This window comes from Labrus bergylta, chromosome 2 (assembly GCF_963930695.1).
Source record: "Labrus bergylta chromosome 2, fLabBer1.1, whole genome shotgun sequence".
NCBI classification, from domain to species: domain Eukaryota; kingdom Metazoa; phylum Chordata; class Actinopteri; order Labriformes; family Labridae; genus Labrus; species Labrus bergylta.
In genome coordinates, this window is record NC_089196.1 from 12,263,662 (window position 1) to 12,280,902 (window position 17,241).

Sequence of the window (17,241 nt, forward strand, 5' to 3'; positions counted from 1 at the left end):
TAAGCTTAAGAATAGCTTGTATGGGCTTCTTGATGTTGGCCCATCTGTTTGTATAAATATATTTATTAAGAGCAGTGATACCAGTGTGGGAACTGAACACGCTGCAAGTGGGCTGAGAGCTCATTATAGTTTCTGTTGTTTGACTCTTAAAATGAACTTTTTGCCCTTGTTTGGTGCTTAACTTAGTCTGCATGTATCTGTATGGCTTCTTTTTTTTGCACTGCATTGCCATAGTCCCACTTAAAAAAAAAAAACATTGTTTTAAATGCATGCAATACTGTATTGACAAATAACTAATCTTGGGCTCAGAGTTATCTCTTAATGTTTAGATTTCAATTTGTGCCACTGCTTTTTTAAATTTGGTTGGTCCTATAGCTGATCAAGAGGTTCTGGAAAGAGCAAGAGAAAAGCGGACAGCAAGCCTTTTGAAGACAAGAAAATGTGATGTAAAAGAAGCAATAGTTAATGCTATTCATTTTTTTTCCAAGTGATCAGATTATATATGATTAACCTTAGGCCTCCCTGTCAGAGAGGCATCCCCTTTCTGTTCAGATCAATAATACCTCCCTCGCTAATCAGTGCTCTATTATTTTACCCACGTATTCTCGGAATCTCCAACAGGTGGCGCTCTGATCACTAAAATTCGCTGGTGTCTTCTTAATGGCCAACTTAAGCAGCGACTAAGTTCAAGATCATTCCGTTGGTTTGTTTGTTTATATATCGGCTACCTGCGTGCGTGTGACGTCACGACTGCGTGGCTGGAGTCGAATGCGCACGTGAGAATGTCTGTGCGTGCGTACAGTCCGCCTTTACGCTATGTTGTCGTTTGCGCTCCTGGGATTTAACAAAACAAGCTAGAGGGTGGATTTTAAGATTTAAAATAAACTGTAAAATAGAAGAAAAATGTTCTAACTTCTTAAGAACAGTTTCAGCTGAACTTTTGAATTGTATATGAACTGTTTCAACAGGCCTTCTTTCACAAACTCTGGCCTCTGGGAGCTGAAGGTGATTCTACTTTGGTAGATTAAATAGGCTACCACTGAATTAAGTCAGGCTTTATTACTAAAACAGGGAGTGTAAAGGAAGCTGAGGGGAAAATATAACCACAATAATAACTCATAGCCTACTCAATATCAAGTGAATCAAATTATAGTCCCCCGTGTCCTCTTCAAGGACCCCTGATGGAACGACAAGGGAGCAATAAAAACGCGCAGGGGCATCACCGACGTGTAAAAGCTCATTTCACAGCTACGGTGGGTCTGCCATATCATCAAAGTTTGTCAAGCAGTCCTGTGCACAAGCCCGGAGCTCCGGCTGCTGAAGGAGAAATCACCGGAGAGAGGCTGGATTTAAAACCCGCCCTCTAGAGGGATCTCGTTTTCCCCCCCAAAAAACCTCCCATTTCTCTCTCTCTCTCTCTTTCTCTCTCTCTCTTTCTCTCTGTCCATCTCTCGTCCTTTACCTTTTATCCCTCGCCTTTCGCCGTCTCCCCCACCACAATAATGGATCTCACGGCGAGATGTTTGCTTCTACTATCCTGTCTCGGCGTGATATTGGCGATCGATATGGAGTCGATTGATCCGGGCTACTATGTGGACCCCATTGCCACATCAGACGCGATCGACTATAAGGATCCCTGTAAAGCTGGTGAGCTTCTTTTTTTTTTCTCTCTCTTTTCCTTTGCTGTGTGATTTACCTTTTAAGAGGAGGCTGAAACATGCCACGAATCTGTTTGGGTAGCTTGCAGAGAGAGAGAGAGAGAGAGATCGACCGGAGAGACGCTTTTTTAGAGGGATGACAGCACTGGTTGTAGTTTGTAAAAGGTTTGAGGGAACATTATGTGCATTTGTTTTGTACTGTATGACATAGTTTGTGCAGTTTGAAAGATTTTAAGCACACACACGAGTCGCATAGAATAACAAAGCACAAAGAGTGGGTGCATGGTTGTAAGACTGAAAATAAAATAGGATGTGTCTCTGGGTGAATTTGTCGAGACTTGAAAAGTTTTGGCTCAAGTTTTTGTTGAAAAGTTACAACCGGCTCTTTGCAGCAGATCTGTTTTATTCTTTAAAATGTGGTCCTGTTCTTCCTGCTTGCTGTGAGTTATTAAAAATACGGAACTGTTGGTCAAACAAAGAAAACCGTGCACTTTGATTTTCTTTTAAAGACTTTTGCTCCCTTTCTGGTTGGTGTTTGTCAGTGCACAAATAGTCTTTTTTTTTTTTTTTCACCGGCTGTTCACACTGCCACTAAAACAAAGTGGAGGAGGGGAGAGAGCAGAGTACAGTGGAGCTTAGAAATTGTTCTCACTTTACTCTGTTGGATGTTCTCCTGTGGATCAAGGTGTACAAATGTCTGGACATTCTTCTTTTAATTTGGCAAAAGTATATCTGAATACTTGTCACTGTAATCTGTTTTGTGTGTGTGTGTGCGTGTGTTTGTGTGTGCGTGTACTGTGAACTCACTGTCTTGCCAAATCCCTTTGGGGGAGTTTGAACAGATTGTGTTTTCCATCTGGTGAAAGTATTCAGGTTACAGATACGGAGAGTTGGCTTCAGTCAAAATGACCTCTAAAGTCCTGGAAGTTCTTACTGATTTTGGCATTTGACAATTTCTGATGTGGCAGCAGAGGGGAAAAAAAACACACAATTCAATCATCCAGTCCCCGTCTACGATCTGTTTTCGTCATCTTTCCCCTGAGAGGCTGAGTGAAAGTGTCTGTGAAGCTTCAGGATTGTTGTGGTTTTACATACACATGAAAAAGTCAGGCTGCAGATGAACCATGTCCGTCGTAAGAGCTGCTGAAGATGTTGCTTCCTGTTTGGTTTAATGGGGAGCCGTTCAAGTGGTGACATTAGGTTGTTGTGCGTCAGCTGTGTGGATTTTTAGAGAACATGGACGTGATGTTCAGATAGAGAGGTAAACTGTTGAAGGGTCGATTGTGCCATGTTTATCTTTTTAAGCGATCGACTTTATTTCCAAGAAATCGTTGGTGATGTGACATCAGGGAACACTCGTGCTTGGTTCTCCCCATTCACGTTTGGTGTTTGTTTGAGTGAGGTTGTTACCATTATTAGTAATAAAGTTTCAAAACCGTCATCTGCGTGCTGTGCCGCTTTGTTTATGATTTCTTCTGAGCACGTCTCCAGACAGGTGGTTGAGAGACGATCACAAGCACAAACTCCCACTCTGCAAACCCTCCCAGTCTGCAGCGCGTCCAACACCCACCTGCTTTTCTCATTCCTACTAAGCAGCAAAGTAGCCAAGATCTCCTAGCTCTCCCTTTTGCTCCCTACTCCTCCTCCTCCTCACTCTGTTTCAACACACCAGAAGTCTAAATCTTTCTACTGTCATCTCGCATCTTTAACTAGCATGGGTTTGATGGTTCTTGAAAGATTGATAATTCCTGATTTGTTTCCTCCTCATTTTACAGCACATCGCTGCAGAGTCACCTTAACCGCTTTCTTTGGCCTCGAGCTCTTCATTTTATGTCACACTGCTTCCACCCCGGGAAACGGCTAACGGCTGTGTGAAGTTTCTGATGCAGGGAAGCATTTTAAGCTTGTCCTCTGTTTTGCATCACAGTTCCTTTTTTTTAATGACCGACTATGGCCAATTAATTCAACTTTACGTGAGTGTTGGTCAGTTTGCTAATAGACCAAGTTGTGAATATTACGTTTAATGTCCTCGTGTAATTTAAAGACACGCTGAATAACTTCCTGACTTTTTCCCCACAGGGCACATTTGCCACTCCGCCCTGGTTAAACCCATATAATCCCTCAAAAATGTTCCCATGTAGACAGGATTAAATAACTCATCTCTATCACAGGCGTGATAGAGATGTGCATTGATTGAAGCAAGCAGTGCAATAACACTGAAGTAATGCCGTCTATTTAGGAAGTTAACCAGTGGAAAATTCCTGAGTTTGCAGAACTCCAGACTTGGCAGCTTCCCAGGAAGTAATTTAGGACCCTGGCAGCATGCTGAGATTAGATCCACTCATTTTGTAATGAAAAATGGATGAGAACCAGTTGAGTTCATTGTCTGCTCTGCTTAAATAATAATTATGAGAACAGGGACAGGTTTGAGGTGAACAAATGCTTTTTTTTTGCTTTTTCTCTCTCTCTCTCTGTTTGTTTAAGTGTTGTTTACATTACTTTTTTTTTTCTGGTGATTTCGCTCCCGTGCTGCTGTGGCCTCGGCTGCAGACAGGTCAACCCTGAACACATCCTTCTTTTCTTGTCCTCTCTTATGCGAGTGGTTTTCTCTCCTCTCCTCTCCTTTCCTCTCCTCTCCTCTGGCTGGCTCTTACACAGACTGTAGGTCATTCACCTCGTGCCAGGCTGAAGCATGGCTGGGCAGGCCAGTCTGACTGTGCCACACCAGCTCAGGTGAAGTGAGAGCAGCCCATTCATGAGGGGGGTTCAATAGGTTATCTGCAGTGTTGTGCTAACTGCATATGAAGAGTTTTTCACTCCCTGCTACTCCACAAGAGAAAGACTTAAAGGTACAGTGTTTCACCTGATGTGGTTTTGTCATTTAAATTACAACAGATGGGTTCTTTTTTAGGATCGAGTTCCAGAGTTTTTTTTTTTTTACAAGTGTGTTGGTTTATATTCTCTGAAGTGTCACTCAAGAGCCTCTTAAGAGCCTCTGAAAAGCCTTTGTGGCAGAGTACATTAGGATTATTTAGTAGACAGGCACTTCTGTAGCATGAGAGATTTATAAAATGATGTTAAGATGTAAAACAATCCTCTGCTTAAAAGCATCAACATGTATATTTTAACATTAAGCAAACACATTGGGTTTTATTGAGTTGGGTTTTCTCTATCACTGTCTCCTTTATCAAAACTATGCGGTTTTCTTTACCTTGTATCTTTGTTCATTTGATTCTTGAAAAAAAATGGCCGGTGAAAACACCCACCTCCTCCTTTTAGTCTTGCTTGGGCTAATGTGATGGGGCTGCCTGTTGAACTTCATGATTGGGCTTTTAAACAACACTTAAGCTGCTGCTTTTCTTTTATCATGGATTGCAGGCTGTATAGGCGAGCCCACACTGGGTGTTTTTCTTACATTACAGGACCCCTGCCGCTTCACTCTCCGCAGGGTTCAGGTGATTAGGTAGCCGATCTATGGCCGGATCTCGCTGCACTAGTTGGAGCAATATGTTTGTCGTCAGAGCTAAGTAATAACTAATCTTGCATTGCATCAATACAAAGTGTGGGTGCAGAGTCTAAGTAACAAGAAATGCTTAGAGAGAGCTATTTTAAATAGTCAAAGGGACATTCAATTAGCCTTCCGTAATGAGCAGTGTAATAGCCACTTCTTCATTTCTCGCACTTTGATTCATCTAAGAAAAAAATCATCTGTGCTTCTTTGTTGTTTGTCTGAAGGAATTGTTTTTTCACCTGTGGTGCATACTTCAATTTTTTTTCAGCTGACGATAACTATTATTTATGGAAAGGGGTTGAAGTGCAATGAAATCTACCAGATTTAGTTTGTCAACAACCTCATTTAAACTTTCCTTTGGGCATGTGGGCAAGAAAGCCCACTCTTTCCTCACATCAGGCTGTGTGAGTGATTCTGCTGTCCAAAGAAGTCTGGAAGGTCAAAATGAGTTTTGTCAAAGGTGAAAATCCCTGCAGTAGAGATTGAGTATGATGAATTATTTATCCCTGTAATGAGGTCAAATGCTACGTGTTGTTGACATGAAAAGAAACAAATGGCTGCTGGGCTGATGAGTCATTACAGGGGGTTTGACTGGCAGTATGGTGTATCAGTAATCAGTGGCACAGATGAGCTGGGAAATCCAATCTGCTAATGGGCTTGATGGAGTGTGAAATGTTAAAGGGGCGGCAGTATCTTGCCGTGTGCCCTTTGCATCTGGCTCTCATTTTGTCACTAGAAGATTGAAGCTGCTGTGTGTTGACAGTAACTCAATGTCTTGATGAGACTTCAGCTCTTTTATTCGAAAAATAATTACTCAAATCTCAGGCCTGGAGCTTGAGACTTGAGCAGATTCTCTTTTCTAATTATACCTCAATTAACTTTTTGAAATGAGCAAGAGAGCACATCTGTCCTTGTCCTCTCCTACCTAGGACTCAAATTGCAGTGTTAAGAAATATGGAGGTAAGCATTTGCTGAAGAAATAACAGCTGGTGTTGTTTTTACAAAGGACAGAAGTAGCATATTTACACAATGGAAGTCCTGAATAATACAATTCATCACTCCTCAATTGGGATAATGTAGTTCATTTTCTTCTCACAAACACTTATTCTTATGTCGAAGGGTTTTTTTCTGCTTTTTTTAAATCTAGATTTAAACCCACAGTGTTTGTAGGGACAATGACTTCAGCGGCCAGCGTCCAGGGCTGCTGCAGAATGAAACCTGAAAAGTGATACTTACAATGTCATCTAATGGTAATCACCTTAACGCAATACACTATTGGCCTCTATTGGAATTCAAATGCAGCGTTTGTTTCCAAACACAGGCTGTGAAAGGCGGTGCCAGGGTATTGTGATGCATTCCAGGCTTACATATTGGCCAAGCTTTCTCATCCCTCATCATTAGGGCTTGTATAAAGAAAGCTTGTTTGAAACGTCTCTATAAGCACAGTGAGGAGTAAAGCGAGGCCTTTAGCCGAGCTGGCCTGCTAAATATAGGCTGGTGTTAGTGTCTGCGTAGGCTTAGTATTGATGTTTGTGCAGGTTTCAGTGGCAGATGTCGTGGTCTGGTATCCACAGAAGGAGATTTATGGGAATAGTCCTGGAGTATTTGACACCACAGAGGTCGAGGATAGGGCATTACATGAATCAATGGGATTAATTTGATTGAGATCTCCTGTGTAATCTGACTGGATAGGCTGATAGATGGGGCGGTTTTAGATGAGGAGGATTATGGTGGTTAAGATTAACTCAAAAAAAGTAAATGAAGGGGTGGTGGGCATATTCAATCCATTAATTCATCAAAAATATCTGTCATATCTTCATAATTAATCTCATAAATCTGTTATGTGTACACACACATAGATTTACACTTCATCTTTAACCCTCTCTATTAGATTTATAAGATGCAAAAGGTAAAATGAACCTAAAAAAAAAACCCTTCTATGATATAACTATTCAGCTTGGATATTTGTGCTGCAGCTTTTGTAATTAAGGTAATGAACAATGTTTGGAACAAGATGCAACCCTGGACTATGGTGATCACTTGCCATCTGCCGCGATCACTGGGTTTTTTAATCTACACTCCACCACACGAGTCTCCCTGTGTCATATCAGTGCGGAGCTACGGATCTAGATGAGTTTATCACCTTTCTCCATAGCCTGCCCTCAATCCCAGCCTGGAGTTTTGTACAAAAGATTCTCTAAAACCATGTGTGTGTGGATAATTAAAGCCAAGAGACAAGGGGGTTAATCCGCAATCCCTGTGAGTCTTTCCATAAACCTGCAACAGCGTCTCCAGGACGATTTGCTGTGCCCGGGGGAAATGAGTCCTAATGCCGCCAGGCCGTGCATTTGCTCACTTCAATCTCCACCGTTGTCTGAGAACAATGACACTGCGGATTAGCCGGCCCTGCCTTCAGCACAGCGGTGGAGATTTGGGCAGAGAGCTCAGCCCTCTGTGAACCTCATGGGGGTGGGAGAAAGCCTGCCCCCGTTTTTTTGGTCACAGCCCGCACATAAAACTACTAATACGTGCAAATTGACACTGCATGTGAAAAGAAATCTCATCCTAGTGTCACTTAATTTCTCCTCAGCCAGTATGAAGTAAAGAAAAGTTCCATGGAATTGTTTTGAACACTTTTTTTTTTTTTCTCTTCCGTTATGATATGACAGCAACTTGGATTTCATTGTTTCAAGGACTGCCTGTTCTGTTCAACTCTGGAGCACTTCTGAGAATAAATCATTAAATTGTGAAGATAAAAGAGAATACTGTCCTTCTGTAGCCCCCCCCCCCCCCCCCATCCTTTACTGCGCGACATCTGGAAGCTTCCCCTTATCAGCAGTGTTTTTGGCAGTGTGAGTGCTGAATGTGAGTGCTCTGTGTTGTGTCTCAGGGATTTAGTCTGAGGGAATTAGTGTGTTTTGCGAGCACAAATTAAAGGATCCCTCTGACCTCTGGAATTTAAACCTGTCCTCTGTGCGTGCCCTGTCATGCCATCAGTGATCTACACCTTTTTCTTATTGCTGTCATTATCCTGTAATCCCAAACAAAGTCGTTCTGCTGTGCAACCTCTACGACCTGCAGGGCGGAAGATGGGCCTGTGTAAACCAGAGCCGACTCCAGATTGTTTCAATAATACTCTGCTAGTGAATAGGGATGCATGCCTGCCAAGCGTTGTTTTTTTTTTTCTGGTCTTTGTTTCTATTGTGCTTTTTATCCCCATTTTCCCTTGTCTCAGACCTCTGTCAAACTTTTATAGCAGTTCCAGACATGAAAGAGCATTTCCCTGAATGTTTTTCTGCTACACTTAAGAGGAAAACAAAATTTGATTTACACATTTCTTGTATCAGGTTGACACTATAAAGGTTCTAAAGATTCAAATGTTTAACAAATGCCACCTCTTTAAATCACGGTCATTCATTCTACAGTTTAGTGGGTCCCTTGGCTTCCTACCCCTCTACGCCTGTCTCCCCTTCACCATACTAACCTCCAAACACACATCCAGACGGCTCTCATTTTCTCTGTGCTCCACATCTGCCTTCCCTTCTCAGAGCTGTGGTTTGGGACCAGAGGATGTCCCTTCTTTCTTTCCTTTCCCATCTCTCTCTCATTGTCATCCTCTGTTCAGACGGGGATTACTGTGCCAACTCTTTGCCCTTCTCTCCCCCTCTGCCTCTGCCCCCCACCCCCCCATCCCCCCAACGCAACTTCTGCATACAAACCAGGCCATAAATTGTAGAGTTGTGGTGGTGTTAAGAGCCTGTAAAAGTGAGACGACTCCTAGCTTATCCTCAGCAGAAATGAGGCATATAGTAAGGAATCCCATAAAGCACATTCCTCATAAAGGGAGACTGTTTGGTTATTTTTTCTCTCTCCTTGGCCTCATTAAGGACCTTTTACATGTTCAAGGTGCCCCATATTAGTCCATGGAGGCAGTGTCAGTGTCTCACTGTATTACATATGATTTTTCTCATTAACTATCCAGAGGCGCCAGAGCACACAGTGTGTTTTTTGTAACATCTGGATTGAACATGGTTTAATTAATCACATCAGTGGGCAGGTTTCTGAGTTCAAACTTTTTGTTTTTTTGCACTAAACTTTCACAAGCCATGCACAATATGTTGCTTATATTACAGTCCATATAAGGACTGAAATACTCCTTATAAGGGACTTTTGTTATTTAGACAGACATGCTGCACTTTCACGTCTCTTTTTCTGTTTACTGTTCAAAAAAACAAACTCAGGGAAGGAATGAAGTTTATATTTGTGAATGAGTTTGTTTTACATGCTCTAGGTTGTCCGCGAGTGCTTTGACCTCGGTGCAGCCTCACTCTGTCTGAGTGGCAGGAAAAGCTTGAGGCAACTGTCCTCCTCACAACGATATTCTCTAAATTGTGCAGTTTTCAAACAGTCTTCTGATATCTGCCATCTCTGTTTGTCTGTTTCAGTTGCCTTTCTGGGAGACATAGCTCTGGATGAAGAGGACCTTCGAATGTTCAAAGTGGACAGAATCATAGATTTGGCTCAGAGAACTGTCCACATGGTTAATCACACAGACCCAGGTAACAACAACAAAACAAGAGGGGGAAACTCCACATGATACTTATCAGAGTGTTTTTGTAAAAACAAGTTGAACTTTGCTTTCTGTACACAGACTTTTGAACTGTCCAAAGTACTTATATCATCTAGTTGAGAGTTTGTTTTGGCACATTGCCACACCTGTACCACCACGGTGGACAGTAATTTTTAGGCTTTGTAAAATGTGTCTGAATGAAAAGCAGTACTTAAGCGACAGCTGTGAGTCAACAGAAACCAATAGTCTTTACAGTCCTATAAAGTATAGGTGAGCATGAACCGACATGAGCGTGCATGTTGCTGTCTGTGCTTGAATGGTTTCAGTTCGCTTCTTTTCATCCGATTTAATGAGCATGTTGAGGTAAAAAGAGATTTTGGAGGATTAAAAATATGTTAGAACTGTACTTAAAATACTCACTGAGTAAGACTGATTGCAGACTGAATAGTGACCTCTGGAACAAGGATTTAAGATGAGCCTTAGGATTGAGATGGTGTATACAATTATTTCTAAAAATTGATTTGAGGTTATTGAGTGCGTTTAATTGACGCAAAGAAGAATACTTAAGCATGGTCGTGTCTCTTCACTGGCCCTGTCTTCCCTATGTTATTTAAAAAGTTGTGTAATTTGGTTTGAAAAAAATAATGCCAACAGAAAAATAATAATGAAATCTCTATGAGCATTCCCTATCGCATTAGATTTAATCATGTTGCTGTAATTAACACATCTTCTACAAGTTTGTCTCCAGCAATATTTCTTATCAGTTCGCCGAGGAGATTTGGCTGTTATCAGACTTTTCCTCAACACATGCACAAGTGTGGACATGCTAATTGATCTCTGCAGGCTGCTAAGATTTACTTCCTGCAGGCTGAAATTCAGCAGAACACATTGTCCAAGCAGAAAAGAAACATGCTGCGAACTGTGGCCTACATCTTAATCAAATCTAGTTTCAAACAGGACGAGAGCTGGGGGTGTTGTAATGGAACAGCAACCTTTGTGCTGCTGAATGTACTGAAACCAAATGTACTTGTTTTCTTGTTTCTGCAGCGATACTTTTAGGATAACGTTTATTGTGAAACCAGCATGTTTTGGCTTGTTGCCTTCATCAGGGTCATCCAGGTGAAGTTCTACAGTGTTTTTTATTATGTTGAAGTGAAGCCCTCCTATTCCACTTCCTCAAAACAAGCAAAGCAAACAAAGCTTTTCAATGGATACCATTCGACAAGTTTATTTTAATATATGCTAAAGGATTCACTAATGATCTAACTGAGGGACATTGTCTATCGAGGGACAGGCAGTGCAAACTTCGGCTATAAGTGTTGTAATGTGTAGCATCTGTTTATTTGCTTCATACTTGGCTCTATACAAATAAACATTGAAGTAATTATTGTATTGTATTCTAGGTTCTTGCATCAATAGGTTACTGCAGGTCCTCACTGAAGTGAAACACTGACAGATTTATTTACGGGATCACCTTCAAACTGGAGTGAAATCAGATGTTTGGATCTTTATGTGGAAAGAATCTGCAGATGCCAAACCCTCCAAGCACATAAACATGTTCAGCTAAATCCATATGATTTGGTTTGTAATATTTAAAAAGATAAAGGAATGAACAGAAGGAACAAAACTAAAATGTCCTTGTTTGTACATCATGAATCTGTTCAAACACACCTGTGACATTCCTACCCTTCATTAACTGAATGAACTAAAAACACATCGATAGTTATCAGACCGCTTCAGTTGTTCAGATGAAAACAATATGAACATATCCTACTTTACAAGGTGAAGAGTCTACAGTGCCTAAGAAAGGGTGATGCAATGTAGCATACATAATCAGAAGAGTTGATTCCTTGGAAGGTCAGAAGTCTTAAGTGTTTACCACATTGTTCATGGCCTGTGGTTTATAAGATAATGCTGTCTCTGTACTTCTCAACATGTCCTGCTTAAAATCAATGTTTACATGCTGAGGCGTCATTTCACTTTGCAGAAGTGATGCAATCCTCCATGAGATAGCTCAGGATGAATCTAATCTCTGTTTGTTTAACTTTTCAGCTTCATGGAAATAATAGAAACCTATCCATGTGAAACGTCTTCATGTTCCTTTACTGACCTCATGCTAAACATACGATGCTATTCAGAATTGAAGTTGTAATGGAAGAAACATTCTTATTATTTCCCCACAAAGCTGCATCATTCATTTAAAACCATTAAAAACACATGCGTGCTGTTATCTTTGATATTTGGGATGCACACTTTGTCCTATAACACTGAATATTTCTGTGAAATGGGTTCATATCTGAAAGAGTTTAATTAACAGTGGTTGCTTCAAAAACAAGTTGTGCCTGTTCTGCAGCCTAATGAAGAACAGGAGGGCGATTACACTATGTGTGTTTCACATATGGATGTGTCTCATTATAATGAGCAGGTTTAGGTGGGAGCTTAGTCTCCATGGTTACTCTGCATTAATGTGCGTTTGAGTGACATTAAAATGATGAAACTCATTTAGAAGAAGAAAGGAATAAGCTTCAGTGAAATCCCTTTGTGCAGAATAGGATGAACAATGTTATTTGAAGGAAGAAAAAGTAATTTCCCTAAATGAGCCTAATAATTCGATTTTCTGTTCGTTTAGTTTTAGGATAAAAAGTGGGAAACATATTTGCTCATTATGAATTAAGTGCTGGTGAAACTTTAATTCTGTCAGACAGGAATGATTCATCTTTGTTGTCTTGATTTTCAAATCTTCAGGATCAACCATTCAGAGTATCCCTAACAGGCCGGGCTCACGACGTAGGAAAAGAGCGGCCACCTCCAGACCTGAGCGTGTTTGGCCTGAAGGTGTTATTCCCTATGTCATCAGTGGGAACTTTAGTGGTAAGTAAAACATCTGTGCTCATTGATAGAAAAAGTCCATTCTGCTTTTTAACAGATAACATTTTGTATCCTTAAAATGTCAGCGATTTTCAAAGTCTGGTGGTCCAGAATGAAAAAAAGGACACAGTGTTTTGCTTCAGTTATGCACCATAACTCCAGTTGCAACAAAAAATGAAGCACTGAGGCATCAACTTTGGTTTCAACTTTTTTTATAACTCCTCGAAATGAAACAACAGATGAAGAAGTACATAGCTCTAAATAACAATGTGTGATTTGAGTTGTGTTAGGTAATTGCACAAAAGTAAAATACATTTTTTTTTATATAATTGATAAAATATTGTGTGTGTGTGTGTGTGTGTGTGTGTGTGTGTGTGTGTGTGTGTGTGTGTGTGTGTGTGTGTGTGTGTGTGTGTGTGTGTGTGTGTGTGTGTGTGTGTGTGTGTGTGTGTGTGTGTGTGTGTGTGTGTGTGTGTGTGTGTGTGTGTGTGTGTGTGTGTGTGTGTGTCAGCTCCACTGATCTCACTTTCTCTCTCGTCTTATTCAGGAAGCCAGCGGGCGATATTCCGGCAGGCCATGCGGCACTGGGAGAAGCACACCTGCGTGACCTTTATAGAGAGGACGCAGGAGGAGAGCTATATTGTCTTCACATACCGACCATGTGGGTGAGTCAGTGGGGTTTTCAGCTCCCACATGAAGACACTGAACAATGGTCGGGCTCTGTTGAGCCTTCATTATCTGCAGCTAATTATGTAGCGTCTTAGTACTCTTCCTTGCTTTCCGCTCAGCAGCCTTTCCCCATTGTTGATCCTTTCTGTCCGCAGTCTCTGTGTGAGCTGTTATTTCAACCCCCCCGCAGGTCCTGTGAGAGGTGACCAATCAGTGGTCAGGAATGTCTCCTATGCCTCATCATCACTCCTTATCCGTCACTGACCACTGGTGTCATGCATGATGTACATAATTGCGCCCAAGGGGGAGACTCAGCCTCAGCCTCTCCATAACCCTGTTTACCACTGAAGTTGGATTTAGTGTCCACTCAGCATTTCCTCTCAAACAAATACTCAGAGGAAGCTCTGGTTGTGGTTCTAGTTGTTGCTAAGCGACAATTGACAATCTGTTTGGACGTTTAGAGGTCTGTTTGTTTAATGATAAAATATTTTTAGATAAAAGCATTTGGTGCACACGAACCAGCACACCCTTATAATTTAAGGTTTGAGGGAAAAGAGGCTAGAGCTATTAGAGAAAGTATTAGAGAGGTTCCCAGGGGACACACAATCCTAAAACGTTCCCATGTTTTAACCTCACACAGATTTAGAAACACAAGCTGGAACCATTATGTCATCACACACAATGAACCTCTCCCACTGATATGCATCATTCAAAACAAACAGCTTAACAGAAAGAGGATGCAGATCATGAAACTTATTTTTTTTTTTCCAAACAACTGTTGATAGCCATTTTTAGCCTGGCCTCTAAAGCAAAAGCGATGACATTATCCACGCAGGCGGCAGCGGTTAGCAGTGGGAATACTTGACTCTGCTGCATATTCAGCAGGTCCCCATCTGTCCTGTGCAAAGTTCAAGGCGTGTCTCAGGAGAGCCTGGCTGGGCTCGCAGTAATTAGAGAGCTGCTGTCTGGCCCACAGGGCAGCCATGTGTGTGCCCGTCCTCCACACTCCCACACTGAACCTTTCAAGTCACGCTGAGATGGAGCGCCGAAGCCAACCAGCCTCCGTCCTCACTCTCAGCATTTGCATTGGCAGGCGGATGAATGAATGTCACTGCTGTATGTGTGGATGACAGGTAGCCTCATTAAGCTTTCTTGTAAAACAGACCAGAGGCTGTTAAGGTAATGTCGTTCTCATTACAAGAGTCATTATATATGTTCAGAGCAGGATGAAATATAGGCCAGTTAGACGTTACAGAGCCCGAGACACATTCCTTCTTCTTCTTCTTCTTCTCCCCTGGGGAACATGATTCTTTTTCTGGCCACTTGCTGTAGTTACTACTCGCTTGTTAAGGGTTTTTTCACGTACTAAGACATAAAATGTAGCCACTATATTTTGGCTTTGTTAACACTGTCTGTGTGTGTGTGTGTGTCTGGCTGTTGATTCACAGGTGCTGCTCCTATGTTGGTCGTCGAGGAGGGGGCCCCCAGGCTATATCCATCGGAAAAAACTGTGACAAGTTTGGTATTGTGGTGCACGAGTTGGGTCATGTGATCGGATTCTGGCACGAGCACACGAGGCCTGACCGAGACGAACACGTCAGCATTATCAGGGACAACATTCAGCCAGGTAGGGGCATAGGTCTCTCAACAATGACATTGGAAAGAAGAGACAAAATAATAAAAAAGACACACAGAATTGTGAGCCAGTTTTTGCTCATGCTAGGCCTGCTACGCTCTATTAATCCAGGTGTTTTTAGAGATAGACAACCCCACACAGAAGGCTTCTCATGACACATTCAGTAACCAGGCCAAACACCAACAACTACAACCTTAAGTACTACAGCCTGAAATATCACTGGCTTTCGCATGCACTAATGCAAGTGGCTTATTGGAATCTCTAGCCTCATTGTGTGATTCAGACGGAGTAAAACTGTATTCACCTTTGGCTCACATACGTAAGGTTGCACAGTGTGACTCAGCTTCATGTTCCAACTGTTCTTCTCACTGTCTCTTCTCACAGGGCAAGAGTATAACTTTCTGAAGATGGAGCCGGGGGAGGTGGACTCTTTGGGAGAAGTCTATGATTTTGACAGTATCATGCACTATGCCAGGAATACATTCTCCAGGTAGGAGCCAAGCCAAGTTCCACTGCTTGCACTCCAGACTTAAAAACTGGTGTTAGATCAAGTCAGGCTGAGCAGTTTCCCACTCTGCTGCAACCTTTTAACCCTTCTTGTTGTTTTCCATTTCTGCTGAGAGTCATTTTTTTTTTAAACATTATTTTATGACTATATTGATCTGTAATGCACCAGGTCTATGTCTTTGGGAGGCTGCTGAGAAATGTGGCAGGATTCCCAAAGAACTGAAAAGAAGAATGAAACACTTAATTCCCCTCAATAATAAATCACTTGAAGACTAACACGTAGCCTGAGGACACAAAGACAGAAAGGGCTTACTGTTCCTTCAGTGTCTGTCTTGGATGTGAATTGTTTCTTCACTATCGGAGTTTAAGTACAAAGAGACAGAAATGGCTTTCCAGGGAAAAGGTGGGTCTTTAGTGGGTATTTATATGTTGCTACTACAAAAGCTCTATTTAGAACAAAATGCTCTCCTTCTCTGGCCAAAGTTTCTCTTGGGTGAAATGTTTTTAAACAGCCATTGCTCCCATTGCATGTGGTTTAAGTAGATGGGGGAGCACTATTGTGATTTATGTAATATTTGGATACGATTTAAATGCTTATTGCTGCATTGGGAATGAGGAGGGTCAAAAAATAATATGCTTGTGTGAAACAGCTTGTGCTGACGACTCCAGTTTCATTGAGTATTTGCTTCATCATTTTTTCTTGCATCCTGATGAACATCTTTTTCCACTTTACTTTCTCATTCAGCTAACAAAGGCTCTGAGCTTTGTGTCAAAATGATACAAAATAAACACCTCTGACAAACTTGAATTGATTTTCTACTATGGTTTTTTTTTTTCTAAGAAGGGAAAGCCAAGTCTTTGTAGCAGTAGTGAAAGTGCCAGCTTCCTTCCCACAGCCTGCTCAAATTAAGGCCCTTCTCCTCGGTTCATGCTGCTTTTGCACCAGCAGCTGCAGTAAAGCAGCACCAGTCCTGATCCTGCTGCTGAGCTAGCCCACTTACAGTAGCCCTGCTTCCTCACAACATAGTTTCTGCACGCCACTTTCAAGGCTACGTGGAGCTTCTTGTAAAAGTTGTGCCTCAAACTATGAACCGCCTCATTATGCTCCTAATGACCTTTTCAAGAGGCTTTGATGATAAGTAGCGTCGTGGTCACCCGAGGCCTCTTCAGGGACTCTATTTATATATTTATTTATTTATGCCTGCTGCATAGTCTTCATATAGAACCTTCATAGCATTCAGGTGTTGTAATAAAATATCCTCTGCAGCACTATTTAGGCCAACCCCTGAAATGCTCCTACCTATGGTAAGGAACGGACAAGTGGAAATTTGTTGTACTCCCCAGGCTTTAAGACACATGTGACTTAAAATGTGTGTGTCTTAGACTTTGGGCAGTAGATAAATAAATAGACAAAAGTGGCTGAACTGTGTAGGCCCTGTATGTAGCCAAACTTGGTATTGAAATGCTGAACAGTGGAAACAACCTGCATAGAGGGACCTCTGTTTTTAAAAGCAGAACTGTGAATGTGTCATACTTATGATGCCACTTTATTTTGTTGCCAGCTGACCCCATTCACTACTCCCTGTTGTTGCTACAGGAAGTCCCTCCAGATGTTGTGATGTCATGCAGCACTACTAACTAAAAAAAATCCCAGTGACAAACACTGGTCAGTCTAGGATCTCACTCGAGTCATCGCAGGCTGTGTTTAGTTTGAAGTGCTTTTTACTAACAGGGTGACTATAGCCTAAAAAGACCCCTTGGGAGAAGTTGACTAAGATTTAGTGTCAGTTTAAGCATACTTTACATCAAGTTATATAAATAT

At 41.7% G+C, this 17,241-nt stretch overlaps 1 protein-coding gene across 1 annotated transcript in view; it reads left to right on the forward strand.

Moving 5' to 3' along the window:
• Positions 1–1,378: 1,378 nt before the first annotated feature.
• Positions 1,379–17,241, forward strand: part of bmp1a (bone morphogenetic protein 1a) — a 28,244-nt gene continuing 12,381 nt past the window's right edge. The window contains exons 1-6 of the mRNA XM_020657123.3: positions 1,379–1,647; positions 9,615–9,728; positions 12,485–12,610; positions 13,155–13,272; positions 14,725–14,903; positions 15,297–15,402. Coding sequence (XP_020512779.1) covers positions 1,503–1,647; positions 9,615–9,728; positions 12,485–12,610; positions 13,155–13,272; positions 14,725–14,903; positions 15,297–15,402 — 788 coding nt within the window. The 5' untranslated portion in view covers positions 1,379–1,502. The remainder of the gene's footprint in view (positions 1,648–9,614; positions 9,729–12,484; positions 12,611–13,154; positions 13,273–14,724; positions 14,904–15,296; positions 15,403–17,241) is intronic.